Here is a 14,568-nt window from a genome sequence, read left to right as displayed (position 1 = left end):
CATATTGATTTTCACCTCTTACATGATATTAATATTACCAACTGCATTCCATTAAAACGAAGAAATTCTAGTTCCATAAGCCATTCTACTTAAATCATTTCCTGTATTCACCATCCAAGACTATTAACCATTCATTATTGTCAAATATCCTTAGCTCTGTTAAAGAGTTAAACTTTGAGAAACACAGATTTCTATGATGAAACAGCAAAGACAGACCTGATAACTCAAGAGATGTTGATATCTACTCCACAAAATATTCTTTGCCCATAACCTATTATGCAGTTCCCAATGTTGCATCCAAGCAAATGAAATTCATCTACTAGTATTTTGAGACAGCTATGTTTCCAGCAAGCCTTGTGCCTCTTTCCTATTTTCTCTTTTCAGGTGTGTGATTCTGGGGGAGGCAGGGGGTGGTTCAGTACTGTTGTGATCCAGCTTCACCATAGAGGGTGAGCTGTGCCTGACACTGACTAGAAAACAGTTCATGGTTAAGAAAATCTTTCTGAGAGATAATGGATTCAAGTTTGAGTTCCTCACCTAAGGATGATTCTGAGCCCAGATTCTTACTTTCTAGTTTTAATTATGGACACTTTGCCATTTTTCTTAGTGAAAATATGTGCAGCTAGTCTTAGCCTTCAAATTAAATTTCATTTCTTGTGTGTAAAAGAAAAGTCAAGAACTTCAGCTGACACCAACAATGGCAGCACCAGTTCAGGGAAACAGTACAATTTAAAACTGGGAACACATTTAACCATTCCTAAGCTCTGAGCTTAGAAGGAGGTACTGAAACTCAGCCAAAGTTGCACTTCAGGTATATTTTTTTATTTTAGGTTTAGACTTAATCCTCTGACTGTAGATCAGACTTAATAAACTTGTAAAGTCCATTTTTTCCAGCAATGAGGGCTACACAGCCCCTTCATGGGGGCACCTGAGAGCTCACCATTGCCTTCTCCAACAAATGACTGGGAAGAATTTATGTCTGGCTCATATCCTAACACTCACTGATAACAAACTACACAGATCTATCCTCTCTACCACTAATCTTCTGAAAGAAGCACCCAGTTGCCTTTGTGCATGATGTATCTGTTATGCATTTTATCCCAGTTTTTTCTCTTTCATGAACTTTTCTTAAAAGGCATTAGACTCTGCTTTGCTATGGACAGTTCCTTCTGGCACATATTAGCAGCCATTTTAATTATCGTCCACCTACCCTACTGACAGCAGGACATACTGATTTCTTTTTAATTATTAAATTCTTATAAAATCTTTAAGACACTTAAATTTCAAGCATAATTCTTTCTCTTTTCCTTGTATACCTGTATATTCAAAATTACTCATAATAATCCGCATCTCCTCCCTTGGGATATGTATCTGACCCTGCAGGGCATGCTCTCCACTGCTGAGGTTTTAGGGTCTCAGTACCAGTGCAGAATGGGTGCAGCTAAGGATTGCTGTGACTTAGGGGGATGCTGCTGGGCAGCCCTGTGCAGACATCTGAGTGGCCATTCCATTCCCATTAGAGCTGCACAGAGCTGTGGCTGGGCCTGCCCCAGGCTGCAGCTCCTACCACATCACAGCCTGAGTGTGGACCTGGTCATGGACCTGCTGATCCAGGTCCAGACCCCCACCTGAAGGGTGACGTCCTGGCCTGGCCTCAGAATTACTGTCATGGCCCTTCACGGTCATCCCAGGGCTGGGTCTGACCCTGATTATACTGACTAGAGCCCAACATTGCTTCTTCCTGATGATAACCATGTCTCAACCTTTTCTGAGGCTCAATGAGATCATAATCAACTCTTTATTAATGGAAATAGAAAACAAACAAACAAACAAAAAGCAAAACAGACAGCTTTTAATTAAACACCTTGTGTCATTTTCTATTTATTTCCATTTAAAGTGTATATCTTTCCTTCAAAATTTACTACAGAAATTTACTGCTACCTAATAGATCTGTGGCAGCTCAGATTACTCCACCCTTCTCTCCTTTTCTCCCTTCTCTCCTTTTAAGTATAGTCTTATATTTCTGACACAGCTTTCATGACAGTTTTCCAATTCTATTTTGTTAACAGATTTTTTCAAGTCTTTCAATATTTTGAAATGCAAGTCAAGCAGAAGGAAAAAGACAATTAGAAATATTTGAGACTAAATTCTCTTGTTGAGTTAAAGTCTGGTACTTTTCCATCATTAACTAGGTAAAACATTCAATTTCAACTGAACGTATTTCTAAGTTCAAGTTAAAATCTAATAACAGTAATCAGCACGTGTGCTTTTATGTACATACCATATACTTGCATTTTTGTCAAGAGTTCTTCTATGTCAATATCCAAATTACTTTCTATAAAGTGTTTCATGAAATTACTTTGCAGGGTTTCCTAAAACGAAAAGTGGTAGATGTTATATCATGTTTATCTTCTCTAAAGAAACGTAAGATACACATATACACCCATGTTCAATTCTATTATCAAGATTTCCTGCATAACACTGATGAAGCCACTTAGCATCTTCTTCAGTCTCCCCCTCTTAACATGTTAACTCCACACATTTCAAATAAACAGCAGAAGATATACTCCCCATTACTGTAGATCACTGTCCACCTTCATTGCAAATGTTTTAACTGTGAGTCCACTCTAACGACCTTGCAAGTGTGCTGTAACAGAAACATATTTTGTTTTCCTGCAAGACCTTTGGGCCATTGTACTATTAGCACTATTACTACTAGTAGCAGTCAATAAATATATTTTCTAAACTGGGAATTCCTTTGATGTTATTTTAATTTTACCTCATTTGCCAAATTCTAAGGGGAGGATGGGGGGTTCGGGGGTGGCGAGCATTATTAGCTCTACAAGACCATCCTGGGATCTGTAAATCTAATACATGATTACTACCATCATTCCTTAATTGAACTTAAGTAACAGGTCAGTTGATACATGTGGGCCATGACAGGATTATGCTTATTTTCCCAAAGTGTAATAGCCACACAAATCAAACATGGCAAATTTTGTTGGGGAAAACAAAGGACACAGAATGTAGAATGGGAGAAATATCAGTAACAACAATATTCTTTTTTTAAAGTCATTATTTCCACATCAGTATCTTTTATCTGTTGCACACATTGGAAAAAGCAAGTGATAAGCAAGTTCTAGAAAATATTTTATTTCCTACAATCTTACATTCGTTTCCAATAAGTGTATAAAGCTTGTAGGTATATCTACTTCTTTTCTTTTTGTCTATTGCCTGGTAATTGTGGAGATTGTGGGGTAACACTGCTTTTGGGTATTTTCACCTCAGAAGTTTCTCAGTATCACACTGTAGGCTCATAACCTAAAGCTAATCTGCCTCCTTTTTAACTCTTTTTAAACCTGAAGTCAGATAGATGGGCGGTTTTAAATGTATAAAAATTCTGTCCAGATTAGAGAGCAAACAATTGGAAAATAGAACCCACAGTTCACCTACCTGCAGTCGTGAGACCATGAGGACACTTCCACTAGTTTTAAAAACCTCAGACATTCTAAGCCATGTCTCAGAATATGTCTTCAAGCTTTCCACAAAACCAAAAGTGAAATTAGCCTAGGAAAAAGAGTACACGGAGACAAATAAAGTAAAAACTGTGCATAATAAATCTTAAGAAACAGGGGAAACTGGCATGCTTCAGATCTTATGCATCTTCTTTCCATTTCACTTTGGTAGTCAGAAGTAAAAATGTATGCTTTCTTTTTTCTACTTAAGAAGTAAAAACTATTTGGTCGCAATCTCTGAATTCCAAGCAAATCAAAGAAAAGTTTTCCCGCAGTGTGTGTTTCCTACCTAAAGTATCAAAATTACTTCTTTATTTTAGAATGACATTTTCACACAGAGTATCATATCAGTGATTCAGAAAGAAATAAAACAGCTAGGACATTAAAAAATATATAATAAAAGTGAAAGTTGGAAATATGGTCTGGACAAAAAATTCAACTGACCAGTCAATCTATTTTCAAAACACTCTCACAGAGAAAGACATGTATAGCAAAATATAGCTTGTCTTAAACAGATCACAAGCTTACTCAAAATTAGAAAATACTGCAGTATCTTTTTGATTAAATTAGTGTTATCAATCACAAAATTGCATTTAAGAACAATCCAGTATTATTGTTATGACAGAGGTCATGACATTTCCCATCATAGTGTTTGTAATCAGTTATAAATTCCAATTTGTGACCTCATTATTTGAAGTAATGCTTAATGAAACTACTGTGATGGTTTGAAACTGTCCTTTTAATTTTTCTTTGCAAAGTTCAAGCAGAGAAAGTGAAAGAGTGTAAATAAGTCAGTATTGGGTGTAAGAAAGCAAAATATGATTGTTCTAAACACTTCCATTGGATAGATAGAAATGTTTAAGAACTACTACTCAAAACAAAGTGGGGCAGTCTGCAGTCAGGGCAACTTGCTGGGCTGTCCGGCTGATGTTTCTTCCTCTCTCCTGGCTGAAGATAACACACTGACCTTGGCGAGCTAAGTTAACAGACTCTTTGCTTTTAACTAACTCCTTTCTGCCAGGGGGGCCTGGGGGGTGGCCCCTGGGAGAGAGGCCCCTTGGGAAAGGTCCCCTTTGGGGGGAAGCAAAGGGACCTTGATTGTGCTTTTTCTGTTGATTTTATATACTTGTAAATGTTGTGAATTTTGTATATTTGTACATATTCATTTAATTTCATCGTAGATTGTAGATTTTGCTTGTAAATACAGCTTTCATTCGCTTCCAGACTGAGCTAGCCTGGTTATTGTTGGTGTGGGGGGAATTTTAGCTCACACTGACACAAACTACACAGATTTTGCCATAATATTTTAAGTGCCGTTTACAAAATCTGACTCCTAGCACAACATGGAAAAAACCTGTGGTGGTTTTCTTTCTGTTTGTAGCACAGAAGCCCCCAAAGAAATCCTTGCAGATAATTTTGTTTTCCTGAAAGAACACATTTAACTTCGGTGAGACTATTCATTCCACTTTCAAAGGGAGAATGATCCTAAATGCTAAATTAAAGTTTGCTGTCAAATCAGCTAAACAAGTTCTGTTGTTAATAAGCAACGCATAAACCTCATGCACTGAAATCCCAGGCCTGAGGATCAAGACCGTGTAACCCAGAAGCTGAGGCCAGAAAGGCTGCAGCCAAAATGGGAAGTTGCTATTTACCCAGTACATAGCAAACACAGGTCACGCTAGAACACAAGGAGATAAGATTTTTCAGGCACTGTTATAAATTGTTATATCAAGAAGCGGAGCTCAGATCTTAGTGTTTCTTGGTTTGATCCTGAAAGTGCAAAGGATTTTTTTGTTTGTTTTGCTTTTTGTTTTTTTGCTGAAGTCACTTTCGAAGAGCTGCAGTAATCATATTTTGGTTGCATTCAAACTCTTCATACAAACAAAAGAAAAAAAAAAGAAGAAGGATTTTTGGAAAAAGTGAACTTTATATAATGCAGAAGCTTATTTGAAAAAAAATTAAAGGCAGTGTTGTATGCAGGAGGTACAGAGACTATTTGAGATATCATAAAAGAAACAACAAATATATATTGCCTATTGAAACATGATTTGAGAAAGACTCAAAAAAGACTGCATGCATGCAAACACACACATTACACAGCAGGAAGCTAGTACAAAATGTGCCAAAAATTCAGGTTACACACATATAAGAAAAAATGAAAGGCTAGGAAAAAAAGATTTGTGTTCAACATTTTTTTTGCTTTCTCATTCACCACAGTAGGCCTTGGGGAAGTTTCCGTATCAGAAGCCTCCTACATGGAGAACACTAGAGAACAAAATGAATGATAGGTAGTTTCCAGGACAGGATAACATCCAGTCAAGAATTGTAAGAGTGATCAAGGATTAAATAGTTGAAGTACTCACTATAGTGTAACCTCCAGATTAAAATTCCCTTGATATTAGGGAACTGGAAGATACAAATGTAATGCTGTTTTTAAAAGAATGTGTTAAAGGAACCAAAAGACTACAGACTAAGAACTCCAAAATCTGTACTAAGCAAATTTTAATTGGCCTGCAACAATAATTCACCATAAGCATTAGGAATGGAAATAGAGAATAGAAATAAACATAGTTGAGAGATATAAACACAGGATTTAAAAAAAAAAAAGGAGTTGCCTCTGTTGAAGCTGAAGAACAAGTTAGGAAGGGGTGGCTGATGCAGAACATCTCACCTATAGGCTCAAAAAGCAAGAGAACAAATCATAGCAGAGAAGTTCACGCAAGCTTGACCCTTACAAGTCTGGAATTTGGGAGAGTATTGGGGGTAATATCACATTACTGACTTGTTCTTCAGTTCTTGCCTATACAGCCTTTACTGATTTCAATAGGAATCAGAACCTAGGGTAAGACAAATGTTAAATCTTACATGGTAAAGCAACTCCTGTGAGATTCTACACTAAAGGCTAGTTGGACTTTGAACAGAAACTCTGTTCAAGGTCTCTACTTCCTAATCAATGAAGAACCATTAAAATAAATATTGTCTGTAACACATATATATGTATATATTCAGGCTGTTCCAATTACAAGGAAATACCACAAATTTGTCTCCATGTGATTGCCTGAATATAAGTTCAGATCAAGGAATCTTTTGAAATAAGAAATACTTTCATGAGATCAGCTCATGAGTAGCAAAAAGTTCAATAGTAAAAGCAAAGATCAAAGACATCACATATGGTCTTTGAACTCCTAGATGTTAGTTGTCTCTGAACAGTTTTACTCTTGGTCAGCAGCCTGTCAATGGTCAATGTTATTCTACATATTAGAAGTGTTGACTTCTCAGAAGGTGAAACCAGCAATCTCACAATTTATCAAAAAATGGTCAACTACACAACTCTGACACAAAATAGTCTATGTGAAAAGCTTGTAGAATGTATCTAGTATACAAACATCAATGTTCTTTTTAGCTTGAATCTTCTTTATTTTTCTCCTAGTAAATAGATGCCATGTGGAAATTAAAACTTCTGTTGTAATTTCATCAGGATATTTTGGCTGTGTCTACAGGGTCAGGATTTTGTAGTGTTGATCAAGATATTTGGGACACTATTTTGCATTTAAATTTTGTTTCTGTCCCAGCAATATCTGATAGGCTTCTGTAGTAAAACAAGCAAACAAAATCTTTGAACTTTCCTGCTACTTTCATATCTACACATTAACAGATACAGATGCATAATCTCTTCTTAGACCTACAGGTTTGGGAGAAGGGTGGGAGTGTATTTAAATAGATTCCTCAATAAGGTGATGGAACCTTTGTGAGCCTGAGAATACATAATGAGAATGAGAGATTGTGCTAGAGGCATCTACCAGAATCTCTGTATTGTTCCAGAGCATTAAAAAAAAAAAAAAATCAAAAAACAAACCCACAAGCAAACTTAATTCTGAACTGTATTACTCTGTACCACCTACAAGCAGTAACACTTTTTTCTAGATTTTAAAATAACATAAACTACTAATCTTGCAATAATTAATATATCAGAGTAAAAATTATACACTTGCAAGATAATTGCAAAATTTGCCCAGAACTCCAATGTGTATTTTTAATGAGTCAACATCCCTCATCTCACAGAAGTGCCCCAATTCCAAACAAATGTGACAAATGTCTCATTGTAGATAATTATGTTCTGCTCTGCTATCAGTAAAACTATTGCATAACATCAAGTCATCAACTACTATTGGTCTTTCATACTACTAATGTTAGAATCATAATCAGAAAGGATGCACTGTAAGTTTGCTGTTGTGGGTTTTTTTTAAATGCAGCTCCCTCAGAACAGGCTTACATTCCTGGGGCATTGCTTCCCCTGTGCCATGCCATTAGGGCTCACATCATAAGAAAATATTGAGGACAAAAGATCACTTCAAGTACACATATCCTACGCCTTGATACAGCATGACTCATATGACAATTCTGCTAATGTGTTCCTTCTAATCTCTCTATACAAGTTTTAAGGGACTTTGAACAAAATCCTTCTATTCACACTGAAGTGAAACCACTGTAACAAGCAGGGTAAAATTTAAGAGAAATAGTAAGCTTAAAGCAGAAACAAGGTGAGAACTCAGGGGACAGGGTGAATCCAGTTCTCTGAAAGACAATTATCCAATTGCTTCTACCTACCTTGAAAGAAGCAGACCTTTAAAATGAAGAACAAACCCAAAATCAATAAACAGAAATAGCATTCCTTTTTATACTCACCTTCTCCATCACCAGGTCAATCATGTTGATGTTAGAATTGTACAGTATCTTCCCATGTAATAAAGGTTTCAGGAAAGTCCATAGCAAAGCCCCATTAGAAGACTGCAAAATCTCCTGATAAATCTTCAGGCAAAATGGAGCTGCAAAAGATAGACTCACATCTAAGACAGACAGCACAGATGAGGTTGGATTCTTTTTCTTTTTCTTTTTTAATTCAGATTAAAGCTTGAGTCTTAATGTAGGATCTGCCACATCACCGTGCCAAATACTGTCCAACAGCCACTAAGCCATCCCTGAACAGAAATTGTTCAACCACATTCTATGATAGTGCTGAGGATACAGAACTGTAAACATTAGACAAGAAAAGAATCAGAATCTAAAGAGCTTCTCACATTTGTGGGAAGCCACTTATGAACCCCATCTACCCTTCAAGTTATAACAGTGCATTTTAGAGTGGAAAGACAGATATATAAAACCCCTGCCCACAAAATAAATGCTGCAGGATTAAAAAAAAAATTACTTCACAGCCCTCTGTTGTTCCATAACTTCCTATTCCTATTTAAGAAAAAAGTATAAATACACAAATTCTCTCACAAATACAGACATTTTTTATTCATATAATTTCATAAGAATTTATGAAAAATATAGAAAAAAATTGTCATGATGCTTAACTACTTAATTTGAAAAATGCAACTGATACTCTTTTCTATTCCTTAACTGAAAAACACGTTCCTACATCAGATGATTTTATTCATGTGTTAGGGTGCATGTTCTTCAGAACTTAGACCCATGGAATAGCTTCCAAGATACTGCACTGAACATGGGCTCAAGTGAAGGCAATGAGTTTCCTGTGAGAAACATCTAGATTTTCATGCCTAGCCCATGTATTTTGGGGGGTTTATTATTTATTGAGTGGATTTCAAAATATCCCATTTCCAGTGCTGTGAGGAAATATTATGTAATGTCATCAACTCCTGAAGGAAGACAAAATGTTGTACATACTGGAAAACTAGGCCAAAAACATTTAAACTTCTGTTGAAAGTCAAAGAAAGAAATTTAAGAAATATATCAATATCAACATCTAGTTCTTTGTCCTTATTTTTACTTTTTTCAAGGAAACAGTCATTAATAAACACAGTCATTGCTAAATGGCCACAAAGTATTAAGAGCTGGCCAGTCAGGGGTAAAAAAAAAACAGAAGTTTGCTAGATATATAGAAGACCTGCTAATATGATTTTGCTGTGATTTTCAGAGTCATTAGCAAGTGTCTGATGCACAAAATATAGACAAATTAATCACTGTGAAGGAGGACAAATCAAGTTTATGTGGCTTGATATAAATTTTATTTTCATTTTCCACTGCCTCATTTTCCAATTTGTAAATATGGGAAAAGGTATTAATTCACTCATAGGAATGTTGGAACTGATACTTCAAAGATATTTCAAGGTCCTAAAGTAAAAGGTCTTACAACAATCCAGGGTTATGACAATATTTAAGAGACAAAATCAGCAAGAAATAGTGTTTCTGGTCTAAACAGCTTTGAAGACAACTAAGTCCCATACAATCTCTCTAATTAACCCACCTGCTAACTGTATTCTTCAAATAGGAAAGAAAAGCTGGTCTGCTGCTGTCTGCTATCACACACACATAAAGAGTCCAGAGCAGAGCTCTGGCTCTCTCCCAAGGGTCCCAGACAAATCAATCAGTTTCTGACTGTAGAAATTGATAGATGATAGAGCTACGATTTTCACAGTCATAGATCCTTCCCTAGCAACACTCTGTCATTGTATTCCAGGGCCACTGAGGCACTGACAAGGTTATTAACAATATTAATCATGGTAAGTCAAATGTATATTGAGGAAAAGGAGCAAAGGTGAAATTATAGAAGAGCTAAGAGATTTTCTGGGCATTTGACAAAAATAATAGGAATAGCAACTATTTAAAAACTTATAAAACTATATAAAAACTTATCTTAGTCAGTGAGCTCAGATATTTTCCTCCACAATAATACCACAATTTTGTGTTCACCGTGGAGCAGTAAATTCTCAATCCTGTATCTCAAAGATGTATTCTAATACCAAGTGCATTAAAAATTCTAAAAAATAGGTCTCTAAGGCAGGAATAATCTTATTTATAATTTTCAAAGATAGAAAATAACCAGAATCATTCATGTCTCATCCACAATTATCTTGTTTCCATAACTTCTATTCATCAACCCTTGTTCTCAGGTTTATCATGTCATCTGAGATGATAGCCGATATACAAACATTTCCATTTAGGAAATGCATACATGCGACTTATGATTGACAGGTTTTCTTACTTGAGTCTTCAGGAATGCTATATTTTGCCATATTGTCCTCCAAGAGTCCCACAGTTCTGGGTGTGTCAATGAACAGGTTTGCATTGCTGAAAAATGAAGATTCTTCTTTACACACTGCATTGATTACAGATGCCAAGGATCCAACAGCTGAACTTCTGAACTGCCCACCTTGCAAGAACTAGAACAAAAAAACAGAAACACAGATTCAAAAAAAGTTCTTTTAGTAACTTTAGGGAGTAGCCCTGTGGACCTCTCAATATTACCATTCAAGGAGATTGACAAAATTAGACTGTTGAAACTGCCTACAAGAATGAAGGCCTGTTGTGCCCTTTTTTGTCCCTTTGATCACCTTTATCATGTGGGAGGGTCAAGGTAATGCAGTTTTAATTGCCAGGATACTCAATGAAAGACGGTTTATTATACTACATTAGACTTTGATAAATACTGTTTATCAGTTAGGTAGAAAATGAATGAAAATACTAAGACAAATGGACTACAGATTGCTTGATTACAATGTCAGTTATCACAAAGTCTGCTCTTATGGTGTATTATTCCTGTGTCACAAAGATAGCAGAAACAACGAAAATCATTTGGCATATGAATGTTTGCAGTAAAAAACAGTTGCTAAGAAGAAAAAAATAAAATTTAAGTGCATGTGCACAAAAAGCTTTTTTTTTTTTTTGAGTACTTCTTTTAACTTGTTAACTTTTGTACATCTTGAGTCATACCAGCATTTACTATTGCCATTTGCTCATGACTACCATGAATCTAATGAGAAGAGCAATTTGACTGCTTTTATGCCTTAAGCATCATCATCCACTGCATTCAAAGAAAAAAACAAAAACAAAACAACCCACAGCCTCCTCTGTGCAGCTTCATTTTTCAAATAGCATGCTCAGTTGTAACTGCCATCTCATGTAAGGCTGTACAGGAGCATGGTTCTGAGAGGATATAACTGCAAGACAGCATGCTGTTAGAGCATAACTGAAGGATGCATTGGCCTTCCTGACACTCATTACTGTTGCAGATACTTGTCAAGAAAAACATAACTAAGCTATCAGATATCATTTGAACTCTGCACAACTAGCAAACAGAAAAACAACTGTGATATGTCAACTAAATACGTTTGGCACTGAAATGAATTAGCATTTTATCATTGGAATTTAAAAAAAAAAAACACAAGAGTCAGTTTTAAAAGTAGTATAGCACTTTACATAAGGAATAAATCACAGGCAGTTTAGAGATTGTGCTGTTAGAAGCGTTTTATCCTGATAAATCTATTTACTGAAGTGCCAGGTGTTTCTTTAGTAATACTGGAGGACTATTAGAAAGTGTAATTTAAAACTCAGTGTTGGCTGCTCCCAAAATCTGACTGCAAAACCTGCATACAGTTTCAGTATACAGCATAGTAAATAAATAATATCCATATTTCATAATGTTATCATCCACAGCTCTTGAATTAATCTGATGACATGAACTTTACTGCAGGAATAAATTTTATTTATGCACAATGATAAATAAAAGTGGGTTTGAATCCTTATTAGTGACTACTTGCACTAGAAGGATAAATGAGGCTTATTTCAGTCAAAGAGCACAAAGTTGCTAATTAATTCCAGTTCAAATCAAAATAACTTGAAATTCAAATAATGAATATTTATGCAGTAAGCTGCCACCAACAGACTGAATCTACTTACTGTCTTTCAACTAAATATCTACTGACTCAATAGGATATGTTTCCTAAAATTTGGCTTTGATAAAGTAGGAGAACTATACAGGATGGATGTTGACACAAGAAGTTATCTTTGATCCAGTTGTTCTAGTTTAAACTAAATGAAGTAGGTCTGATGAATCCAAATAAGCAGCCTCCTACAAACAAATTAATCAATCAAGCCATTCTCTTCAACAAATTCATGGAAGAGGAAGGCTCATACTGAAGATTAAAAAGGTACCTGGAACTGGATTCTCAAATGGGGGCGAACACCCCATAGCATAGCTTCTGACCTGATTAGATAGCTGTATGCTTTTAAAACCCAAATATTAATAAATTCAAATAATTCGTGTGGAGTAGAAATATGTGTTATTCTACAAAAGACACCTAAAAGTCAAGACATATTGCCACTTGTACGTAAAACTACAATAAATTTAGAATCACTACATTAAGAAAGAGGGGGAAAAATAATGCGATTTTCCTGGAAAACTACAAGGATGAAGCAAAAGGGATAAAAAGAAATATATTCATTGAGATAGATACTCTTACTTCTGGGTAGAGTCCTAAACAAAACAAAGTCTTTATTGTAAAGAAATTAAAGAATCGGGGAGGAATCCTGAAACTGGCAATTGTGTCAAAGAATTTTTCAGAAGCCTATAAAAATTGAGATGGCAACATTTGAATGAAAATCAGAAAAATCATTTATACTCAAGAATGAGTCACATAATGCTTGGGGAGATAATAGATATCTCATTGTGATGTTTAACAGGGCAAGATATACAATAAATTTTGAAGTGGAGAGCAAAGAGAAAAAGTATGTGGGAAGTAGGACATAATACATTACCATATTATATTTCCAGATCAATATGATGTATTTATGTGAGAAGGCAAGTGCATTTTCCAGAAAAAGACATGTGCTATCTTTAAACTAGGTGAGCTCTAACAACTAATTAATATTCTTGTCCTAGAAAATGTTAATCAGTGCGTTGGGTTTGTTTCTGTTGGGGTTTTAGTCATGAACAAGGGGGTTACTGACATGACTTCTGAACAATCTTCAAGAATCTACTCTAGCTCCAAGCTGGACCCCGCTTCTGCCAAAGGCTGAGCCAATCAGCAATAATGTATTTGAGAGGGTCTGAAAAACCTCTTGGGTGAGTCCTTTTGTTTTGGAAAAGACTGCAATGTGAGGGAGGCAACAATATGGACACAGTGGTCTGTGAGGAAGGATCAAGGGAAGTACACCACAGCAGCCATTCCTGTTCGGCCAGTAGTAAGACGGCAGGCTGAGCCCTTGCAGCCCTTGGAGATCAACAGTGGAGAAGAGTCCCATCTGGAGCCTGCAGAGGACCCCTCTTTGGAGCAGGTGGCTACTCCCAAAGAAGACTGTGATGCTGAGGGAAGCCAGCACTGAGCAGTCCGTTGCTGGAAAGACTGCAGCCCATGGAAGGAATCCACTCTAGTGGAGGACTGTTTCCTGTGGGAGGAACATCATGTTGCCACATGCAAGGCCTGTGAGGAGTTTTACCACTGAGGAGGAAGGAGCAGAAGAAACAATATGGGGTATACTGGGACTAACCACGAGTCCCGTTCCCTACCCCTCTGTGCTGGTGTAGGGGAGGAGATAAATGAGTTGGGCCTGGGAAGAGGGGAGGGGAGGGGAGGGAAGAAGGCAGTTTTAAGATCTGATTGTATCTCTCCATGTCCTACTCTGATTCACTTGGTAAATTGGTGATGGATTTCTGGTTCCCCAGGTTGAGTCTCTCTTATGCCCACGAGCATTAATGGTGAGTGAGCTCTCAAGCCGTTTGTGGTATTTTCTCCTCCCCATCCCAGTTAGGAGTAAGTAAGCAGCTTCATAGTGCTTCAGTGCCAGCTAGGTGGACTTAAACCACAACAATCAACATTAATCCAACAACTATGTGAGGTGTAAAAAAAAGGGCATTAAGATATTTCAGGGACCCTGTTAAAAGGAAACAAAACGCTGGATCGCAGAGAAGTTGCTAGTGTTATTCTTGTGAGATTGATCTTAGATCCACTGTGACAATTTATTTTTAGCCCTGAAAGAAACAAATGACTGAAATTTGCCTATAATTTAATACCAAAGGCGTTGCAGGAGAAAAGATGATTGGAATGCAATATGGCGAGAAGCAAATTGCCTAATTTAAAGTAAACTGGATATAAAGACAACTAGTGCAGAACATTATTTATCAACTGAAATCATGAGATACTGTTACAAAATGAAACTTACCTGAGTATATCACTGATCCTTGATTAAGTAAGGGACAAAAATGTATGCAGCTTTTGAAAAGGTGAATGCAAGATTAAGAATGCCTTTTTAG

General features: G+C 36.4%; 1 protein-coding gene across 1 annotated transcript in view; it reads right to left on the bottom strand.

The window, feature by feature from the left end:
* The window catches only part of ABCA13 (ATP binding cassette subfamily A member 13), a 181,546-nt gene that overhangs the window by 109,549 nt on the left and 57,429 nt on the right, over positions 1-14,568 (bottom strand). The window contains exons 20-23 of the mRNA XM_054381689.1: positions 10,522-10,699; positions 8,202-8,341; positions 3,454-3,567; positions 2,282-2,372 (exon numbers count right to left, since the gene is read on the bottom strand). Of these exons, the coding sequence (XP_054237664.1) occupies positions 2,282-2,372; positions 3,454-3,567; positions 8,202-8,341; positions 10,522-10,699 (523 nt within the window). The remainder of the gene's footprint in view (positions 1-2,281; positions 2,373-3,453; positions 3,568-8,201; positions 8,342-10,521; positions 10,700-14,568) is intronic.

This window comes from Indicator indicator, chromosome 6, assembly GCF_027791375.1.
Source record: "Indicator indicator isolate 239-I01 chromosome 6, UM_Iind_1.1, whole genome shotgun sequence".
NCBI lineage: Eukaryota > Metazoa > Chordata > Aves > Piciformes > Indicatoridae > Indicator > Indicator indicator.
The sequence above is the reverse complement of the archived record's forward strand: the minus strand, read 5'-3'. Positions and strand labels throughout refer to the sequence as shown.